Genomic DNA, 21,214 nt, shown 5'->3' with positions numbered 1-21,214 from the left:
CTCACCAACACACCCATACACACACTCACCCACCCATACAGCTGTTTCCACATGCACTCTTGAACCCATACACCCAGTGAATCAACAACTCACACATCTATGCACAGAGTCACACACCTCCCTCCCACCTACACACACACTCAGGCAGCCATACAAATACTCAGGCAAGCAATCAATAACCCATATGGACACTCCTGCAGCTACTCACCAACCCATGCAGCAGCTTACACAACAACAGACTGACTGATACAGACTTTCACACAGTTTAGTCTCTAACCCATGCATTCAGAAAGACACATTGAATCACTCACTTATACAGTCAGTCATGTACCTACTAAATCCTCCATACAGACATTTATACACCCACTCATTCGTCAATACAGCTTGGCATATATATAAAACAAATTTAAACTTTACGGAAACACACAGTCTCTGGATGATCTCATCAGTGATGTCATTTGAGATGTCATCAGTGATGTCACTGACCATGTCATGAATGATGTAATATGTGACGTCATCAGCAGTGCATTGCGGAGGCGCGTGTTATATTTAGCTGAACTAACTATAACACCGGAATTTCTATGGTTTTGTACGAGTGAAATGTCCAACTAACTATAACGTACCTGAAACCTATGTTTTTTTTAGTGAATATATATATATATATATATTCACTTAAAAAACCATAGGTTTCACACAGGTTATAGTTAGGTGGACATTTCACTCGTAAAAAAACAATGAAATTCCCCCGTTATAGTTACTTCAGATAACTATAACTCGCGCGCCCGCAATCCACTGCTCATGACGTCACATATTACATCACTCATGACATGGTCAGTGGCATCACTCATGACATCACTGATGACATCATCCTTGTGATAGAGTGGCGGTCGCGCGAGTTATAGTTATACGAGTGAAATGTCCACCTAACTATAACCTGTGTGAAACCTATGGTTTTTTAAGTGAATTTGCAAGGTTTTTTAAATGCTAATTCCTAACTATAACGTGTGTGAAACCTATGGTTTTTTAAGTGAATGTGTACGTTTTTTTAAATGCTAAGTTATGTATTTATTAATATATTTGTTTTTTTTAAGGTTTTTCACCGTGAGCGCACCGTGCGCGCGCTTTGGGCGCACGGGATTTTTGTAAAAAAAAAAAAATGTTTATTTCACCCATGGGGGTCCTTTTGTGACCCCCTGACAAAGGCTAGTGGGTCAGGAACTCTCTTCCCTGCCCTCTTTTCACGTTTTCCCCCTTTTTTCCCCCTTTCCTTTTCAGTGCGAGAGACAAAATGGCGGCCGACACTTCCTGATTTCGACCGATTCGAATATTGACTGACATCTAACAACCAATCAGAATTTCGCTCGCGCACGGCACCGTGCAAGCACCGTGCACGCACGGTGCGCGAGTATAGATATTTATATGCTTTTAAATGCTATTTTCTCAGGAAATACTGAACAGATTGACACCAGACCTGCAAAAGGCACTTCCCTGACCTGTCTGCCAAATTTCAAGTAATTCTGTTCAGCCGTTCGGGCTGTGCCTTCGACTAAAGGTCCTATGGAAAAATGCATGGGGAAAACGCATTTTGGGACCCCCCTTTTTTCTCGGCCCCCGCTTGAAGGATCACCCCGAAACTTTCAGGGTAGGAGCTGAGCGGAGCGCCCCATTAGTTTTGAAAATTTCGCGAAGATTCGTCAACCGGCGCCAAAGTTATTCAAAATAGAATTTTGAGATTTCCTATGGAAACACGGTCCTAACTATAACTATCTACTATATAATATGTGTGTGTATATAATCACAATACTCACGTAAAATAAAAATGTAATATCTTCATATACTTAAAAACCATTGGTACATCACATAAATCTAAAATGCAACTTATTTCTGTGACCCTCCCACAGTGAAGAGCAACATAGCCCCACAATTACAAATGACAAAAACAAGTAAAGTAAACTTTTTCACCACAACTGGGAGCACCATACAGAATAGTACTAATGTAGCTGTTATCTATGCTGAGCTGTTTATTTTTCTCAAACCCAGGTCTTGAAGGGGGGGTGCTACTGGAAAGCTCTTGGCTGCTTTTGTTGCAGGGGGGCAGTATTGCAACTATGCTGCAAAACTAGCCCCTGGTAACAAAAATGCCCCCTCCCCAGGGGTCTAAAACCGGCCTCCATCCTGGCAGCCCACCAGTGAAACGCCTGGTGCCCGCTGCGGCCAGTCCGGCCCAGATTCTGCATAAGAAATGTGTCGACGCGTATCGGTGGATTAAAAGCATTTTGAACGATCTTCTTCAGGACAATGTAATTTAGTATCAGTCTCTCCCACTACAACAGTATTTCATTCAATATCTATAAAAAACATACATATAACAAATATTTAAACACTATAAAAAATGTTTTTTAATACAATACAAAATATAACAATGTACACCTGGCTTCTTTAGTGCTAATTTCCAGCGGTACCTTCACCTATTTATACGATTTTCATTTAATAATAAGCCCTTTACTCCAGGAGTGATATTTATTTAATAAATGCCCCGGAGCTAATGAGCTGAGACTCCCAGGTGCAACACTCAGATTAGTGTAGGTATTGGGTTCCCCCATTCATACACCCCCCTTCCTGTTCAACATTCACTAACCTCATCGTACTAACTCACCCCATTCGTAGATGTATCGGTTATTACTGTGTGAATTCTCTCACATTCAGATCTCTACAGTCTGTTTATATATTTGAGGATATGTCTTTCCATAGACCTTTGGTTCTATTCCTATGGAGAAATGACAAGGTAACCACATGTTCTTCATTCTTCAATCTCATACACAAGGTGATGTTGTACTTTATGCCATGCTAGTTTCACCTTGGATCCCCTCATGAGTCCAGTAAAATGGCGGACCCACGTGACTCCCAACATTTGAGTCCTGACTTCACATAGGAATACTTTATCCGATGGACTCCCCTCAATCGTTCTACTCAGTAGCACTTACCTATGTGTAAAATGACTGTCAGTGCATAGTGAACACAGTCACATTAAGCAGAGCAGCTCTTCTCCTCACATATAGGTTACTTACCCCAGGGACGATAAGTAACATCTTTCCTTCTCTTGCCTTTCAGACTCTTCGGGCCCCGGCACTCTAAACTGTTACAGCTGCATCAGTACCTCGGCGGACAAGTGCGGCCTTCAGGTTCCTATGAGGTGCCGGGATGACTCTAAAGTCTGCTATCAAGGGGTTGGCCGCATAGTTATAGGTAAGGCCTCTCCAGTCGTCCTCAGTATCCTTACCGAGCAGCACAGATTAGCTCTACAGTCCCCTTAGTATAGCTGCGGTACTGTGTGTGTCACCCATCTATCTGTATGTGCTGAGGGTGGGTGGGTGCTTGCCTGATTTCTTTTCATCATTATACCTAGGAGGGCCTAAAAGTTATCATGTTTGGGTTTTGAAGCTTGAGACATTTATAGGCTCTTCAATGGCTGTGATCCGGGATGGAGGAGGACAGTTTCCATGTGTCAGGGTTTAATGGTAATAATGCAATTCTCACAATAAATATAGTAAACAAATCCCAATCTCCCACTTCTTTTAACCACGGTTGTCCATAGAAAAAGCACCAAAGACACTGGTTCACAATGGGACACAGCAGCCTAGAATCATGTCAGAGAGACTGATGGGTTGTCTGTGAGAGAGAGAGAGAGAGAGAGAGAGAGAGCACATACAATATTTGTAAAGAGAGAGAGATAGAGAGAGAGAGAGACAAAGATAAAATATGTTCCTTTGTAGTGTAACAGCAATACTTCATCATATATCATTCCAATGACATCCAAGCATTTCTATCATTCGGTGAGGAAGTACTACGTAAACCCCATCCCTGTCAGGAATCAGGACTGGAGACGAATGGCTGAGGATTGGCTCATGGAGTGAAACGATGAGGGCACCATCTCGCTGGAGGAGAAGGAGGTTTCGAATTATGCTGCAGAAAGTGGTACCAGCGCCAAAGGAATGCTACAGAGATGGCAACAGCAGCACCTTTGAGAGATTCAAAATTACACAGAGCAAGTGGGATAAAAACAGGAGGAAGAAGCTAGAATGCAAGCAGGAACTAATGGAAAGGGTCAAAAGGAAACAAACTGGTAGACGGAACACGAGAAGGAGAACAATAACAAAATTGAGGGATCACAAATGTCGAGTGACAAACTGACAAAAGTCAGATTTTGTCATGCACCTACCCAGGACCTCAGCTGCCCTTTCATGGTCACTGATCTATCAGGCCTCAGACGTACCAGCCAGAACCGGGAAGTGACAGTTAGCTTAAAGCTTCTGTTACCATTTTCCATATTCGCCAGGCCTGACCTCTTCTGTACTGTACTATGGGAAGGTTTGAAACCTGCATTCCTGGGTAGAGGCACTGGGATTGCATGATATTTCCTGCTAATCCTGACAGGACTGTACAGGTGTCTACCCTCTCCCCAAGATTCTCCTCCATGGATCTTACACTGGGACCTGATTTCTTTGCATTCCGTTAATGAAATTGAAAAACTAGTCAAGGTCCAGGCACGAAAAAGACTGACTTCGAAGATCTCTCTAAGACTTCATATCCTTTCCAGGATGTAAATCCCCAGAGTTGACCAACATCGATACAGGAATTAAGAATAGCCTCCACTACATCTTGGGAGCCTTCTCTCAATACGGTGTTGGCCTGACATGAAACACATGGAATTCCGGATGTATTTACAGGATATATAGGTAAATTAATATGTTTTCTTGATAGCGAAACTATCCCTCACCTTAATATTCTGGACTGTGTCAATGGAGACCGTTAACCTGTCTATTATATTTTGACTTGACTTTAAGAACTTGCAGATACATCCTTTTTCAAACTTCACCTTTGTGCCTAAGGAAGTAACTGTGGTGGAAAAAGATAGGCAAGGAAGGTGCAAGGGTGAATAACAAAAGGCAAGGTTCCCTTGAAGGCGTGCACAATGTTGCTATAGGTAAACCCCCCTTAGAAATCCAGTTGCTCTATTTATTTGGATGCTCCATCAAAAAGCACTCTGTATATTATTCTTTTGCCTGGTTCAACCTCCCTGTCCATCCGTGGATGATAGCTGGTTGCTGGAAAAAGCTTGGCTCCTATGGGCTTAATCAGTTCTTTACAGAAATGAGCAAAGAGTTGAGCTCCTCGGTCATGATGAGAACATGTAATCCACAAAGCTTGAATTTGTTATTCAGAAATATTTCAACAAGTTCTACTGTTGTAAGAAACGATTTCAAAAGCTCAAAATATTACATTCAAGTGAAAGAATCGACCACCACCAATAATGTATTAAAGCCTTCAGATGGTGGTAGTTCTACAGGTATTTCCACTACAGGATCCATGGAGATCATCGACAATTTCTGAGATGATACACAACACATTGCTGTAGGTTTGGCTTAGCTTGAATGAAAACTGAATACTGATGGATACATGCTTTTACATTGGTATTTTGAGCCACTAAAAGTTTCTTTGTAGTAAGTCTTGCATCTTCTTTCTCTCTAGATGTGCTGCAATGGGAATCTGTAGAGCACCATTTCATGATCTGGCGTTAACATTCTTGATGTACTAAATATAAAATAATTTAGGGTAGTTCTCACCTTCCTCCTATCCTTTAACTCTTTCTCTAGTCATTGTTCACCATTGATCAGTCCTTTTCTGACCTACTTCATGAATTGATCAACAATTTATTTTCCTTGCAGGTCGACTGATAAAATGTTAGGAGCAGGCATCTATTCTTCTCTGTCTTCCCCTTGCCTAAATAATACATCAGCTTTTGCTTGTATTGATTGAAACATTTTAAATAGCACATACTATTCCTATGTTGGGCATTGAAGCTCTGGTCTATCCCTCTGTCTACAGGTAACTTTGTATTGAAACCAGGGAAGAACAAGGCACACCTTGCAAGCCTAGCATTCAAGCACATCAGGGAGTGCAAATACAAAAGCGTTTTATGATCACTCCATATGTGATCTCAGGCATTACTTCTTCCAGATTGTGTCTCTACCTTGTCAAGCTCTATTTGATTGCTAAAAGGTCTGCATTCAGAAGTGGAAAGTATTCTGGAATAATATGAAACTGGATGTACTTCTCCAGTCGCTGGATCTCAAGGCGACAGAACATCACAGATGACCAATGCACATGCATCAGTTTCCATGTTGAACAGCATTTGTAAGTTAGCATGTTTTAGTATAGGAGTGGTTATGAATACTGCCTTTAAATTCTTAAAGGAGGTTCTTCTATCTTGGCCTAAGACAAGAGGTTGTTCTTTTTGAGTAAATTAGGTCATCAATTGGCAGTGATAAAAGTTTTTCATAAAATGTACTTGCAGAAATTCAGGAATCTTTGTAATTGTTTTGATATTTTAAATGCCAAAAAGGTAACATGATTAGGTTGACATACACGTTTTCTATTTTGGCATGCAAAGAATGATTCCTGAGCCTAGACAAAGCCTTTGGTACGTTGATGCATGCTTTTGAACACCTTTGGAATAAATCAATATGTCGACCAGGTAAATAATCATGAACATGTCAAATAGATCTTTAAAATATACCGAATATGTCGACCAGGTAATTAATCATGAACATGTCAAATAGATCTTTAAAATATACCGATCACAAAATATGGAAACACTGCTGGGGAGTTACATAAACCAAATAGCATGACCAATACTTATAATGGGTGTTGAATGCCGTCTTCCACACATCCTGCTCACAACCTCTTATCAAAATATATTCTCCATAAAGATCCAGCTTTGAAAAGATCGTGGCCTTCTTTTTCTAATCCAATAGTAGTGATATAAGAGGAGAGGATACGATTTTTAATGGTAATAGCATCTCACTCGCAATAGTCTGCACAGCCAATATCCCCTATTTGGTTTAATGATTAAAAAAAAGTTAGTGCTCCTTCATGTGCTCTACAATGTCAGATTAACCCTTTATCAAAATGTTCTTGCAATTGCTGCTTTAAAAATCCCTCTTCTTTCATGGTGAGAAGATAGATTTTTCTGTGCGAATAGGGGTGCCTGATATAAAAACAATGGTGCAGTCATAGGAAAGATGAGTTGGTAATATGTCCTCTCCTTTACGATTGAAGATATTTCTTAGTTCTTTATAGGTCTCCTAAATGGCATCTTTTTGTGAACTTTAATTGATGGAGGGGTTATTGAGAATAGAGGGTTTGCATCATGTTCACTTCTTTGTGACGGATGCAATTGTTCAGAAAATACTCTGACCCACTAATGACTGAAAGTTTCAAGTAAATATAGGGGTCAGCCTCTCTCAAACCAGGAAGTTCCCAAGATAATTGAAAATGTTGGAGCATCAATAATATTAAAGACTATGGATTCTACATGGCAAAACTGAGTAGAGCTAAACATTGTCTTGGTTTCTTTGCAAATTATTATTATTATTATTATTAATCGGGCTTATAAAGCGCCTGGTTACACTAAACAGTGTGTCCCCACGCTACGGTGCGAGCAGCTATGGCAATCTACTGAGACCTATCCAGGAGGAAACAGGTGAGTCTTCAGTTTCTTCCTAAACATGCCCTCTGAGGGCTCCAGCCGGAGACTCACTGGAAGTTTGTTCCAGAGTTGGGCCGCCAAAAATCGTAAAGAGCGCCCACCCATCCTGGCTCTCTTTACCGCCGGGACACAGACCAACCCCCTCCCCTCAGACCTCAAGCGGCGAGTAGGGACATAGGGGGTGAGGAGGTTCAACAAATAGTCCGGCGAGGTCCCATGCATAATGCGGTGGCACACACATAGCGCCTTGAACCGGACTCGTTCCCGAATCGGTAACCAGTGAAGGGAGGCAAGAGCCGGTTTGGAGGGGGCTCTCCTCGGATGCATCAAGACCAATCGGGCCGCTGCGTTCTGCACTTATTGGAGTCTCTGCATACACCTCCCTGTAACACCCAAATAAAGGACATTCCCATAATCGAGGCGGGATGTCACGAGTGCGTGAACTAGGGTCTTCCTGGCTGCAATAGGCAGTATGTCCAATGTTTTCCTGAGTCCCTTTAGAACTCCGAAGCAGGCTCCCGCAACCCGTCTGGTGTGATATTCAAACGAAAGGTAAGAGTCCATCCAAACCCCCAGGTTTTTTGCCTGGGCACAGGGGTGGGGCCCAGATTCTGCGGCCACCAAGCAGACGACCACACAGATGGTGCTCTTTCCACCACCAGCACCTCGGTCTTATCACCATTGAGTTTCAGACAGTTTTTGTCCATCCAAGAAAATAATTCTTGTAGACATGCCACCAAATTGGGAGCAGCCGACTGCTGTTCCTGAGTCAAGGACACAACCAACTGGGTATCGTCGGCGTAGGATACCACTCTGATCCCAAAGCCCTCAGCAAAATAGCCCCTGATGTTAGAGCAGTGTCGTCTATTCCTTGAATCTGCTTGGTTTGCACATCACCTGGAACTGGGATCTCATTCTTTGGTTGAAATTGAGTATCCATAAAGCAATATGCAGCTCTTGAATCAATCAAGGGGCAAGTCTGTAATGGTCCTTTGGTGGCCATAAGTAACACATGTTGATAATAATAGGCTTCATGTTAACATACGAAATTTGCAATTTTGTTGACATTGAGGGATGAGCTTTACCATTAACCGACAACACTGGATATTTTGTCAAAAAATGTCCTGGTCGCCTGCAATACATGCAATCTTTCTTTGCATCCATATTCTTTTTATTCTAAGGAAAGTCTGACCCTTTAAAGGACGCTGCCGCTGTTTTGCCATTCCACAGGGCTTCAACTGTCAGTTTTTTAAATTACGTTGGGTCAAATGTACAAAGCCATTTAGTGGTTGCAAAACCTGTGATTCACCCAATCAAATGGATTTTCTAAATGTTCTAAGCTAATTCTATGATTTGGTAAGCAATTCCTGAATCGCAAAGTGGGTTCACAAATGCATATTGAGTCCCCGTTTGGAAGGGAATGATTAGGGTGCTCCTTTCACATTGCGATCTGTAGTGCTGTGCATAAGTGGTTTGACCGCAATTTCAGTTAAAAAACATTGATAGATTACAGACTCCTTAAAGGATGAAAATGTAAAAAAAGGTTTTGGAGTAGGCAGCGGTTTAGGGACACTCTTAAACCTTTTTTTAAAAAGTATTTTTTTTAAATGCAGCTCCCGTTTCCTTTTTGAAAAATGGGCTGCACAAAATGCTTCATTTAAATGCATTCATGAAAATGCTGGTCTGCTTACCAGAGCAGGCCTCCATCCCTGTGATAGCTTCTAATCTGTGTGAGTAATGAGGTTGAGTTGAATTGCAACCCAATTCAGATGGTGATTTTGTGAACCAACTTAATAGTACATAGGTCAGTTTGCAAAATCAGATTGATTAGCAAACAATCAGTATGCAATTTGTGACCACTTTTTCTCCAATTGATTCTTAGTATGTCTGACAATAAATCTTTATTACACCAATGAAGATTTAATAATCCCAGATGTGCAGCTTGTTTGTTATGCCTTTTACAAAAAAATGCCTTGAATTTAACTGATTGTGCATAATTGAATAATCATCTTGTCTGATTTAAAATACATGTAATTGCCCAAAATATTTGTGTTTTGTGGAATGTGACAGAATAAATATAAAATTCAAAGTATCAGGAAAAGTGTTTGCCTTCACTATGAAATGTAGTTGGCATTGTACTAAAAAGGTTGAAATTAAGCAGGGTTTACCTGAAAACTTATCATGTGGAGCTAGTTTAATCTAAACTCCAGAGTGGTATATTTATTTTACTTATAAGTTTCTAGTAATGTGTTACACCACCTACCCACGGCCTGTAAATTAAAGGCTAGTAATGGGCCTGCAACACTTATCCTGCCCTCCCTGGCAGCCACTAAATAAACCTGTGCTTAACCCTGAGTAGCTTGGCATAAACTGTGTCAGGCTTAACATAGAGGCAATGTATGAAGTATTTATGCAGCACACACACAGCAATAAAGTGAAAACTCAACACAAAAAACACATTCATTTAGAAAAACAGTAACTTCTAATAAATAATTTTACACCAAACTGACAAAAATCCAATCATCAGATGCAAAGTTATAAATGTTTTACTTTTGTAGTCAAAACTAGCACCTAAAAGATCTGAGCCAACCATGAACATCTAGTTGTGCAAGACCGGTCATTGTTGAAAAATATGGCATAACGTGGCGGAGCATTGGTCAGATACGAGAAGTGGCTAGGGCCTGGTCAGTGCTTACCTTCGGACGTAGAAGAATTTTGAATACAAATGCTCTGAGATGGTTAAGTTCAGCGGGGCCAGGCTGCAGGCGGTGTCGAAGGAGGGAGCACCATTGTCGAGGAGCTGCTAGACAAAGCTGCCATGAAGATTTCTTTGTTCGGACTTAGTCACTTTTTTGGAAGTCGAAAATCTTCAGTGGGACAAGGCAGGAGGCTGTAGCTGAAGACAGTTCCAGGAGGTCGGATACGGTGAGCAGTCTATATATCGACTTTTTAATATCGAGGGACATAAATATTGAGTCAAAAATATCGAATGTACAAAATATCGAAATAGATAATATCGATGTGAAAAATATCGGGGTTTTTTTTACTTATATGTCGATGTAAGTAATATCGTTAGTAATAATATCGACATGTGAAAATATCGTCATTGTGTGTTTAGTAAATATTTTGAAGTTGTTTGTATAAATAGTTAAAATGTATATAATATGAGAAATATTTATATTGTTTTAGGGGCGGGATGTTGGGTTATAGGGGATAAGGGTGGGGAGTGTTTTAAAAAAGTTAATTTATTTTTTTAATATATTGTAAAATTTAATTAGTAAATTTTATTTAAAATGTGAAATGTATATTTAATTTTAGGAGCGGGATGTTGGTTTATAGGGGATAAGGGTGGGAAGTGTTTTAAAAATGTTTATATATTGTTTAATTTAAAAAAAAAATTAATTTAGAAATTGTAAATTAAATGTAGAATTTTAAAAATAATTTTAGGAGCGGGATGTTGGTTTATAGGGGATAAGGGTGGGAAGTGTTTTAAAAATGTTTATATATTTGTTAATTTTTAAAAATAAATGTTTAGAAATTGTAAATTAAATTTAGAATTTAAAAAAAAATTTTAGGAGCGGGATGTTGGTTTATAGGGGATAAGGGTGGGAAGTGTATTAAAAATGTTTATATATTGTTTACATTTTTTTTAAATTTATTTAGAAATTGTAAATTAAATTTAGAATTTTAGAAATAATTTTAGGAGCGGGATGTTGGTTTATAGGGGATAAGGGTGGGAAGTGTTTTAAAAATGTTTATATATTGTTTAATTTAAAAAAAAAATTAATTTAGAAATTGTAAATTAAATGTAGAATTTTACAAATAATTTTAGGAGCGGGATGTTGGTTTATAGGGGATAAGGGTGGGAAGTGTTTTAAAAATGTTTATATATTTGTTAATTTTTAAAAAAAATTATTTTGAAATTGTAAATTAAATTTAGAATTTTACAAAAATTTTAGGAGCGGGATGTTGGTTTATAGAGGATAAGGGTGGGAAGTGTTTTAAAAATGTTTATATATTGTTTAAAATTTTTAAAAATTTATTTAGAAATTGTAAATTAAATTTAGAATTTTAGAAAACATTTTAGGAGCGGGATGTTGGTTTATAGGGGATAAGGCTGGGAAGTGTTTTAAAAATGTTTATATATTTGTTAAGTTTTTATTAAAAATATTTATAAATTGTAAATTAAATTTCGAATTTTACAAATATATTTCGGAGCGGGATGTTGGTTGATAGGGGATAAGGGTGGGAAGTGTTTTAAAAATGTTTATATATTTGTTAATTTAAAAAAAAAAAATTTTGAAATTGTAAAATAAATTAAGAATTTTACAATTTTAGGAGTGGGATGTTGGTTAATAGGGGATAAGGGTGGGAAGTGTTTTAAAATTGTTTATATATTTGTTAATTTTTTATAAAAATAATTTAGAAATTGTAACTTTAATTTAGAATTTTACAAATAATTTTAGGAGCGGAATGTTGGGTTATAGGGGATAAGGGTGGGAAGTTAATTTAAAATGTTTATATATTTTTTAATTTAAAAAAAATAATATTTAGAAAATTTAAATATATTTTAGAATTTAACAAATCCCATAATTAAATATAGATTTCAGTCAGAATAGTAAATTAATTAAGTTCACTGTCCAGCACTTATCTTAATTAAATATAGACTGGAGTGGGAATAGTAAATTAATTAAGTTCATTGTCCAGCACTTACTGTAATTTAATATAGTTTGGAGTGAGAATAGTAAATTAATTTAGTTCAGTGTCCAGCACTTATCTTAATTAAATATAGACTGGAGTGGGAATAGTAAATTAATTCAGTTCAGTGTCCAGCACATACTCTAATTAAATATAGGTTGGAGTGAGAATAGTAAATTTATTAAGTTCAGTGTCCAGCACTTATCTTAATTTAATATACACTGGAGTGGGAATAGTAAATTATTTTAGTTCAGTGTCCAGCACCTACCCTAATTTAATATAGGTTGGAGTGAGAATAGTAAATTAATTAAGTTCAGTGTCCAGCACTTATCTTAATTAAATATGGACTGGAGTGGGAATAGTAAATTAATTAAGTTCATTGTCCAGCACCTACTGTAATTTAATATAGTTTGGAGCGAGAATAGTAAATTAATTAAGTTCCGTGTCCAGCACTTATCTTAATTAAATATAGATTGGAGTGGGAATAGTAAATTAATTCAGTTCAGTGTCCAGCACATACTATAATTAAATATAGGTTGGAGTGAGAATAGGAAATTAATTAAGTTCAGTGTCCAGCACTTATTTTAATTTAATATAGACTGGAGTGGGAATAGTAAATTAATTTAGTTCAGTGTCCAGCACCTACCCTAATTTAATATAGGTTGGAGTGAGAATAGTAAATTAATTAAGTTCAGTGTCCAGCACTTATCTTAATTAAATATAGAGTGGAGTGGGAATAGTAAATTAATTAAGTTCATTGTCCAGCACCTACTGTAATTTAATTTAGTTTGGAGTGAGAATAGTAAATTAATTAAGTTCAGTGTCCAGCACTTATCTTAATTAAATATAGATTGGAGTGGGAATAGTAAATTAATTCAGTTCAGTGTCCAGCACATACTCTAATTAAATATAGGTTGGAGTGAGAATAGTAAATTAATTAAGTACAGTGTCCAGCACTTATTTTAATTTAATATAGACTGGAGTGGGAATAGTAAATTAATTTAGTTCAGTGTCCAGCACCTACCCTAATTTAATATAGGTTGGAGTGAGAATAGTAAATTAATAAAGTTCAGTGTCCAGCAGTTTTCTTAATTAAATATAGAGTGGAGTGGGAATAGTAAATTAATTAAGTTCAGTATCCAGCACCTACTCTAATTTAATATAGGTTGGAGTGAGAATAGTAAATTAATTATGTTCAGTGTCCAGCACTTATCTTAATTAAATATAGACTAGAGTGGGAATAGTAAATTATTTAAGTTCAGTGTCCAGCATCTACCCTAATTAAATATAGATTGGACTGAGAATAGTAAATTAATTAAGTTCAGTATGTAGTGGGAGTAGTATGTTAATTAAGTTTGGTAAATAGCAAATATTAGAATTAAATATAGAGTTGAATAGGAACAGTTAAATTAATTGGATTTAATTTACAAAAAATCTGTAGATTTTAGTTTTGGTTGGATAAAAGATAGAAGTTATATCAGAATGCAAATTCCAATTTTTTGTTTAAAATAGTAGAAAGGAAAATAAGATTTATTTTATAGTTGTTGGAATGTATATTCATTAGAGAGAAAATTTTGTTTATTATTACGCATATTCTAATAATTAAATCATTGAAATAAACATGTAATAAAATAATTAATATTTAACATTTGTATTATAGTTATAATTTTTTTATAATGGATATATATTTGTTTAATGTATATTTTGGACATGAATATATGAACACACAAAATAATTAAAAATAAAAAAATCAGATTTTTATAGCTGTATAATATTTATAAATTTATATTGTGTACTCTCCAAATTTTTAGACTTTATTTGAATTTATAAGAAATTGTATGTTTTGAAATATATGACTAATATATTTTAATTATTAATATTTATATTACATATTTAATATTGAAATTGTTTACATTTTAGAATATGTATTTTTTTTTTTTTTGGTATGTTGTAGATACAATATATTAATTATATCATGTTCATCTATTTATTTTGGTAATATATACTGTTTTATTGATATATTAATAAAAATATTTTATTTATTATATTTATTTTTATACGTTAAATAATTTTCACATAGATAAAAAAAATAGGTATTCTTTTTGAGTATTTTATTCTAATGTTTTACTAATTTTTAAAGTAATGTGTAATGTTAAATAAATAGTTAGGGCATTTATTAGTATTTTTTTAGTTGTTATGTTTGTTTGGGTCTTTTATTTTGTAACCGCTCGCTGTTGTTTTGGGTTATTTTGGTCGAATCCAGGTCTCGGTCGGGAGCTGTTTCACGTTTGAGAAGGTAAGAGTTATTTTCTTTATTATTAAATAGTTTTAAGTGTTTTGTGGAAGTAGTAATGTTGTAATAAGTGTGTATTGATTGATGTTTTAGAAGTTAGGGTGTTAGTAATAGTTTGTATACGGTTTTATAATTTACGTTGTGTTCCGTGTTTGTGGCTTTGTTAGTGTTTTGTTATTTCGGTGTGTTAAAGTTTTATAGTGTTTGAATAACGTTTGTAGTGATGTTTTTAGGTGCGTTTTGTGTGTTTGTGGGTGGGTGGGAATGTTTGTTTCTCTTTTGTAGGTTTTACGGAGAAGATATTTTCGTCGGTTTCAAACACCTTATTTTTTTTAAAGGAAGTGTGTATTAGTTGTGTTTACTAATGTTTATTTTACACTTCCTTTATTGTTCGGGTTTCCAGGAGCGGTTATTTACCTTTTTAATATTTTTCGGGATTTTTATGGTTAATGGATAGTCGTTTTTTTGCGTAGACGTTGTTTTCGATAAACAGTTGTATTTTTACATTTTATTGGGATTTTTTTTTGGATACCTATGGATTTTGAACTACCTGGATTTATTTGGAAGGAATGTTATTATCCCATTGGAGCAACTACACAGGTAAGTTCATTTAAATATTTTTATTGTTGGTGGCCAAACCTTATATATTTAATATTGTTGTTGTGTACTTGGTTTGTTTAATTATGTTGTCTAAATATATGTCCATATAATTGATTTATATATTTTAGACCACATAATTAAATATGTGATATAATAAAGTGGTTTATTTATGTTGTGATAGTTGTTTTAGTAGAATTGTGGGTTAATATTTAGGAAAGGGTTTAGAAGAGAGTTTGAGCTATTATATTTAAGTACTCAAGTCCTCTTGTGGATGGGTATAGCTGTACCTGTTGTTGTAGGTAATTATACATTTGAGTAGTTTGTCTAGACTGTTTTGGTTTCAATTGTAGGACAGATTGTTGCATTCTTAATTCTTGGAAACTTTGTTCCTTTTGTATGGCAATTAGTAGTTTTTGTAGTGTTGGGTGCCGATCACGATCCGGTAAAAAATTCCCCCGTGCGACTCGTATCTGGTCTTTTTACCGTACGAATCGTACAAGTGCCGTACGAACTGGCAATCACGATTCGCATGGTAAAAAGTCCATACGAACCGCACTGGGAATCATTCCCCACACGTCCTCGGGTCGGAAAATGTGTCCGACACGTCCTCGGACGATTTACCTTACAAACGTGAAAAGCCAAGTCCGACCGAGGAATCACGATCCATCCCGTGCGTCCGAGCGTACAACCGTATGGAAAAAACACCGTCCGCACCGAACACCTATAGCAACCATGGAGACATGTGCCCGCATACGCGCCCAACACTCCCCCCAGCCCCGTACGTCCGACACGTACCCCCCGTGTATGTATACCCCCACCCGTCTAGGTACACCCCAGTACGTTCCAGTCGTACCCCCACCCCAGTACGTGTCGTACCACCGTGAACCTACACCCCAGTACGTTCGAGCCCCACCCCCACCCCAGTACGTGTCATACCCCCGTGTACCTACACCCCAGTACGTTCCAGTCGTACCCCCACCCCAGTACGTGTCATAGCCCCGTGTACCTACACCCCAGTACGTTCCAGTCGTACCCCCACCCCAGTACGTGTCATACCCCCGTGTACCTACACCCCAGTACGTTCCAGTCGTACCCCCACCCCAGTACGTGTCATACCCCCGTGTACCTACATCCCAGTACGTACCAGTCGTACCCCCACCCCAGTACGTGTCATACCCCCGTGTACCTACACCCCAGTACGTTCCAGTCGTACCCCCACCCCAGTACGTGTCATACCCCCCGTGTACCTACACCCCAGTACGTTCCAGTCGTACCCCCACCCCAGTACGTGTCGTACCACCGTCAATGTACACCCCCCCACCCCTGTACGTGTCGTACCACCGTGTACCTACACCCCAGTACGTTCCAGTCGTACCCCCACCCCAGTACGTGTCATACCCCCCGTGTACCTACACCCCAGTACGTTCCAGTCGTACCCCCACCCCAGTACGTGTCGTACCACCGTCAATGTACACCCCCCCCACCCCTGTACATGTCGTACCACCGTGTACCTACACCCCAGTACGTTCCAGTCGTACCCCCACCCCAGTACGTGTCATACCCCCCGTGTACCTACACCCCAGTACGTTCCAATCGTACCCCCACCCCAGTACGTGTCATAGCCCCGTGTACCTACACCCCAGTACGTTCCAGTCGTACCCCCACCCCAGTACGTGTCATAGCCCCGTGTACCTACACCCCAGTACGTTCCAGTCGTACCCCCACCCCAGTACGTGTCGTACCACCGTCAATGTACACCCCCCCACCCCTGTACGTGTCGTACCACCGTGTACCTACACCCCAGTACGTTCCAGTCGTACCCCCACCCCAGTACGTGTCATACCCCCTGTGTACCTACACCCCAGTACGTTCCAGTCGTACCCCCACCCCAGTACGTGTCATACCCCCGTGTACCTACACCCCAGTACGTTCCAGTCGTACCCCCACCCCAGTACGTGTCGTACCACCGTGAACCTACACCCCAGTACGTTCCAGTCATACCCCCACCCCAGTACGTGTCGTACCACCGTGAACCTACACCCCAGTACGTTCCAGTCGTACCCCCACCCCAGTACGTGTCGTACCACCGTCAATGTACACCCCCCCACCCCTGTACGTGTCGTACCACCGTCAATGTACACCCCCCCACCCCTGTACGTGTCGTACCACCGTCTATGTACACCCCAGTAGTTCCTGGCGCACCCCCAACACAACCTCCTAAGTACGGAGCGCACCCCATGCCCCAACATCACAACCGCATGTACGAGTCGTACAAAGCCACACACAAGGACATCATCGTACAACCAAATGGCCCATGTACACACCGTACACACGCTCAAAACGCACGTACACAACCAGGACAAAACTAAACAACACAAGAATACACCATTCGAAAGGCACAAAGCCACTAAACATGGCCAACAACCACTAAAATAACACAATCACTGACCTGCACCTGCCAAAAACAAACAGAGGCCCAATACACCACCACTCCTTATAACACACCTACCCAAACTTCAAACACTGCCACACCCACCCATGGACCAATAAAAAGGGCCCACACACACAAACCATGAGCCTTTGCAACAGACTCACTGCTGCCAGACACCACAGAACCACACTACAAGCTACACCACACCTTACACTTGCACACCTTCACACGACCACCCTCACAAACACCCTCTCATCACATTCACACACACACACAACCATCCACACCCCCCCCAACATCCACACACCCCCCACACCCACACCATCCCCACCCACACCCCTCACCATGCCCACTACCAAGAATCCAAAGTTCAGTCACCGAGAGTTGGAGGTCCTTGTTGATCAAATCCTCAGAGTCGAGCCACAGATCTTTGGAACATTGGTCAGAAGCACCAGCCTGGCAGCCAAAACAGCCATGTGGCAGACCATCGTCGATGCTGTGAATACCGTTGCGGACACCAGGAGGACCAAGCAGGATTGCCAGAACAGGTGGTACGATCTGCGGAGGAGGGTCAGAGCCAAGAGGCAGGAGGAACACGACCAGGCCAACGCCACCGGAGGAGGGCCCTCCCGCAGAGCCGTACAGTACCATCCCTGGGAGGAGAGGGTGATGGCCATACTGCCGGTGGAGGCAGTTGAAGGATTAGAAGGACTCCGAGACCCGGGTGAGTACACAAACAACGCACCTCACATGGGGGGAACTGCAACCACAACCAAAATCACTAACAGGCACGCAACCACCACAAGCCATCGCATGACTCAACCACACACCATGAGCAGGCACATGCCACTGCTGCCACCATGCCCCATGCACCCAGCTGGACAATGTCAAGTCACAGGCCACAGAAGACAACAACACATGACACGGTAACCCGGATGGCGGGAGGCTGGGCACCAAAAATCACATAGTGCGACTCCAAAGCAGACAACAATGCCCTCTGCCCATATGGCCTAGGTCACAGCCAGACAAACAGTGTGTCCCAACACAGGAATGACTTGCCAGCAAATGCCGGACGCCTTGCATCAACACATGGGGGTGAAGGCACTGGTTTGCACATGACGGCAGCTAATGAACAGCCAACATTGTGAAAGAGTGGCAGCACACACCACCACAGCAGCAGCGCACAGACACACATCACACCAAATGGGTGCCTGGAGATCAGAAACAAACTCACATCAACAAGCCAAGGGCCACTCAAAGATCTGCTAACAGTGTGTGCCCAGGAAGCTGGGCTGAGGTGACAGAGGGTGACACACGGAGGGAGGGAGAGGGGGACACAGAGGGAGGGAGAGGGGGACAGAGAGGGAGGGAGAGGGGGACAGAGAGGGAGGGAGAGGGGGACAGAGAGGGAGGGAGACGGACAGAGGGAGGAGGCTGACACACGGAGGGAGGGAGAGGGGGACACAGAGGGAGGGAGAAGGCGACAGAGAGGGAGGGAGTGGGGGACAGAGAGGGAGGGAGAGGGGGACAGAGAGGGAGGGAGAGGGGGACAGAGATGGAGGGAGACACAGGGAGAGCAAATCAGCCGTGTGGCGTGTGCGAATGGCTGCTCGTCAGCAGGTAGACTGCGTGCATGTAGACAAGGGTGGCCAGTGCCAGAACCCCCCCTCTTCACCATGGCAAAACGCAGGGCCATGTCACAACCTGTACACGAGCACAAGGACAGCTACCTGCATCATATAAGTGTGTGGATCCACTCCATGTGCACATGTACAGTGCTACAAGGAAGGCGCAAATGCATGGCTCGCCACACCTGCACACTCCACTGCTGACTGCAGTCACACTTGCGGCAGCAAGTAAGACTGTGCCACACATAGTTAAAGGGGCCAAATTGGTGCCCAAGGGACACACCCATGCACAAGTGCACTGTGAGTGGAATGCAAGACAGATCCTAATTCCAAGAGGAAATGTGCCAACTTTGAAACGGATGAAACATGGATGTTGCATGGACCAAAATTAACATTGTCTCTCTCACACACAGGTCAACGTCGTGGTGCACCCCCCAACACTGGGGGGGAACACTCACAGGACCCGGATCTGCAGGAGACCGATCCCACCGGCAGCGACCACTCTCACCACTCTGCGGACGACCCCGACCGACCTGGCCCCTCTGGTGTCCAACCACCTGCAGCACCTGCGTCAGGTACAACTGTGCCAACCACCACCCCCACTCCTGCCACATCCCAGGAGACACCCAGGATCCCTGCCCCAACACCACAATGCAGCCAGGCTGGCCAGGAGGGACACGGTGTCCCGGGCACCCAGGAGGAGGCAGGCGACAACGCCAATGCCACCACTCAGGGGTCCCGGAGACCCGATGTGCCCACAAGTGCAGGCCAGGCGCAAGTGGGTAGGGGTGGTGGGAGTGGAGGACGGCGGAGGCGCGAGCCTGGCCAGTTGGCTGGGGATCCGGTATTTTCCCATGTCCGTAACATCCTGGACTCATACCGGCAGGACACCACGGGCATGGCCCAGGTTGTGTCCACCCTCACTGAGATCAAGGGGAGCCTCGATGAGATTAAGACCCAGCAGGCCCAGCAACATCCGGAGCTACATGCCTGTGTACTGGTACACCAACGGAGGATGGAGGACAGACAGGCTGAGCAAGTGACGGCGTTCCAGGGGATTCACGCTACACTCCGTCGGATGGCCGACACCATGGCCGACCCTCCCTGTGCCAGAAGGCGGAGAACATCACCACCCACAGGGAGGGATCAGGAGGAGGAGGAGGAAACATCCGACGGAGCATCCCAGACGTCGTCACGGCCTGCTGGTGAGGTTCCCCGCAGGAGGCCGGGTCGTCCACGGAAAGGACCGTAAGGGTGGCTGCTACATCACCATCTCCCAGGACACCTGGCCTGGCACCTGGCCCACTGGAGCAACAGCATCACAGCATCAAGAGACATTCTCTGCCACATGGCCCTGCTGGTCACTGGCTGACCAATGTTGACAAAGACTGTGGCATGGACTCTGAGGATTTCCAATGGCAAGGACACCAACTCCCCTACTGAACTTTGGATTCCCTAATCCCGGAAAGCCCCTCACTTTGGCTCCCCCCCCCCCAATAATAAATCACACTATTAAGAGTAGATGCCTGCTGGTAGCATTATTACCTAACATGTGTCTTGTAAAGTCTAAACATGCCTGAGTCATCTGTTCTCTTCAACCATCCACACCCTGGGGCCTGAGTCTGGCACAGGACACATGGGTCACAGTTTATTAGGCAAGACAGACATGGAGCACCATACACACCCGTGATGGGCACAACCAGCTGAGGGGGTGGCCGAACAACCGTGCTGACAGACACATTGAGTACAGCAACAGTCATGCGCAGAGGTCAGGGATCCTGTCCAGTGTCCTGGGGGGCACCCAGGTATGTGTAGACAGGTGGCAGAACCATGTCCTGCAAGCTTGAGTCCGGTGGATGCAGAGAATGGGGTCATGGACAACGTTGGATGCATGGGGATGGCACATGTCACAATACCCACACAGTCATGGACATCATGCCCAATACACAGTCTCAGCACACACACACAGCTTGCATCTTGCCACTCGACACATTGACACATAGCCACAATCAGGG

At 41.8% G+C, this 21,214-nt stretch overlaps 1 protein-coding gene across 5 annotated transcripts in view; it reads left to right on the top strand.

Moving 5' to 3' along the window:
* Positions 1-21,214, top strand: part of LOC146808914 (ly6/PLAUR domain-containing protein 3-like) — a 226,386-nt gene that overhangs the window by 115,717 nt on the left and 89,455 nt on the right. For 3 of the 5 annotated variants that reach the window (XM_085615720.1, XM_085615717.1, XM_085615719.1), the window contains one exon: positions 3,112-3,246. The exons of 1 other annotated variant lie outside the window; for it this stretch is intronic. In XM_085615720.1, coding sequence (XP_085471846.1) covers positions 3,112-3,246 — 135 coding nt within the window. Of the gene's footprint in view, positions 1-3,111; positions 3,247-5,886; positions 6,080-21,214 lie in introns of those variants that run through there. One more of the 5 variants, XM_085615722.1, reaches the window with a different exon arrangement.

Source organism: Triturus cristatus, chromosome 7 (genome assembly GCF_964204655.1).
Source record: "Triturus cristatus chromosome 7, aTriCri1.1, whole genome shotgun sequence".
Lineage (NCBI taxonomy): Eukaryota > Metazoa > Chordata > Amphibia > Caudata > Salamandridae > Triturus > Triturus cristatus.
Note: the sequence above shows the minus strand (reverse complement) of the source record. Positions and strands in the feature narration are given on the sequence as shown.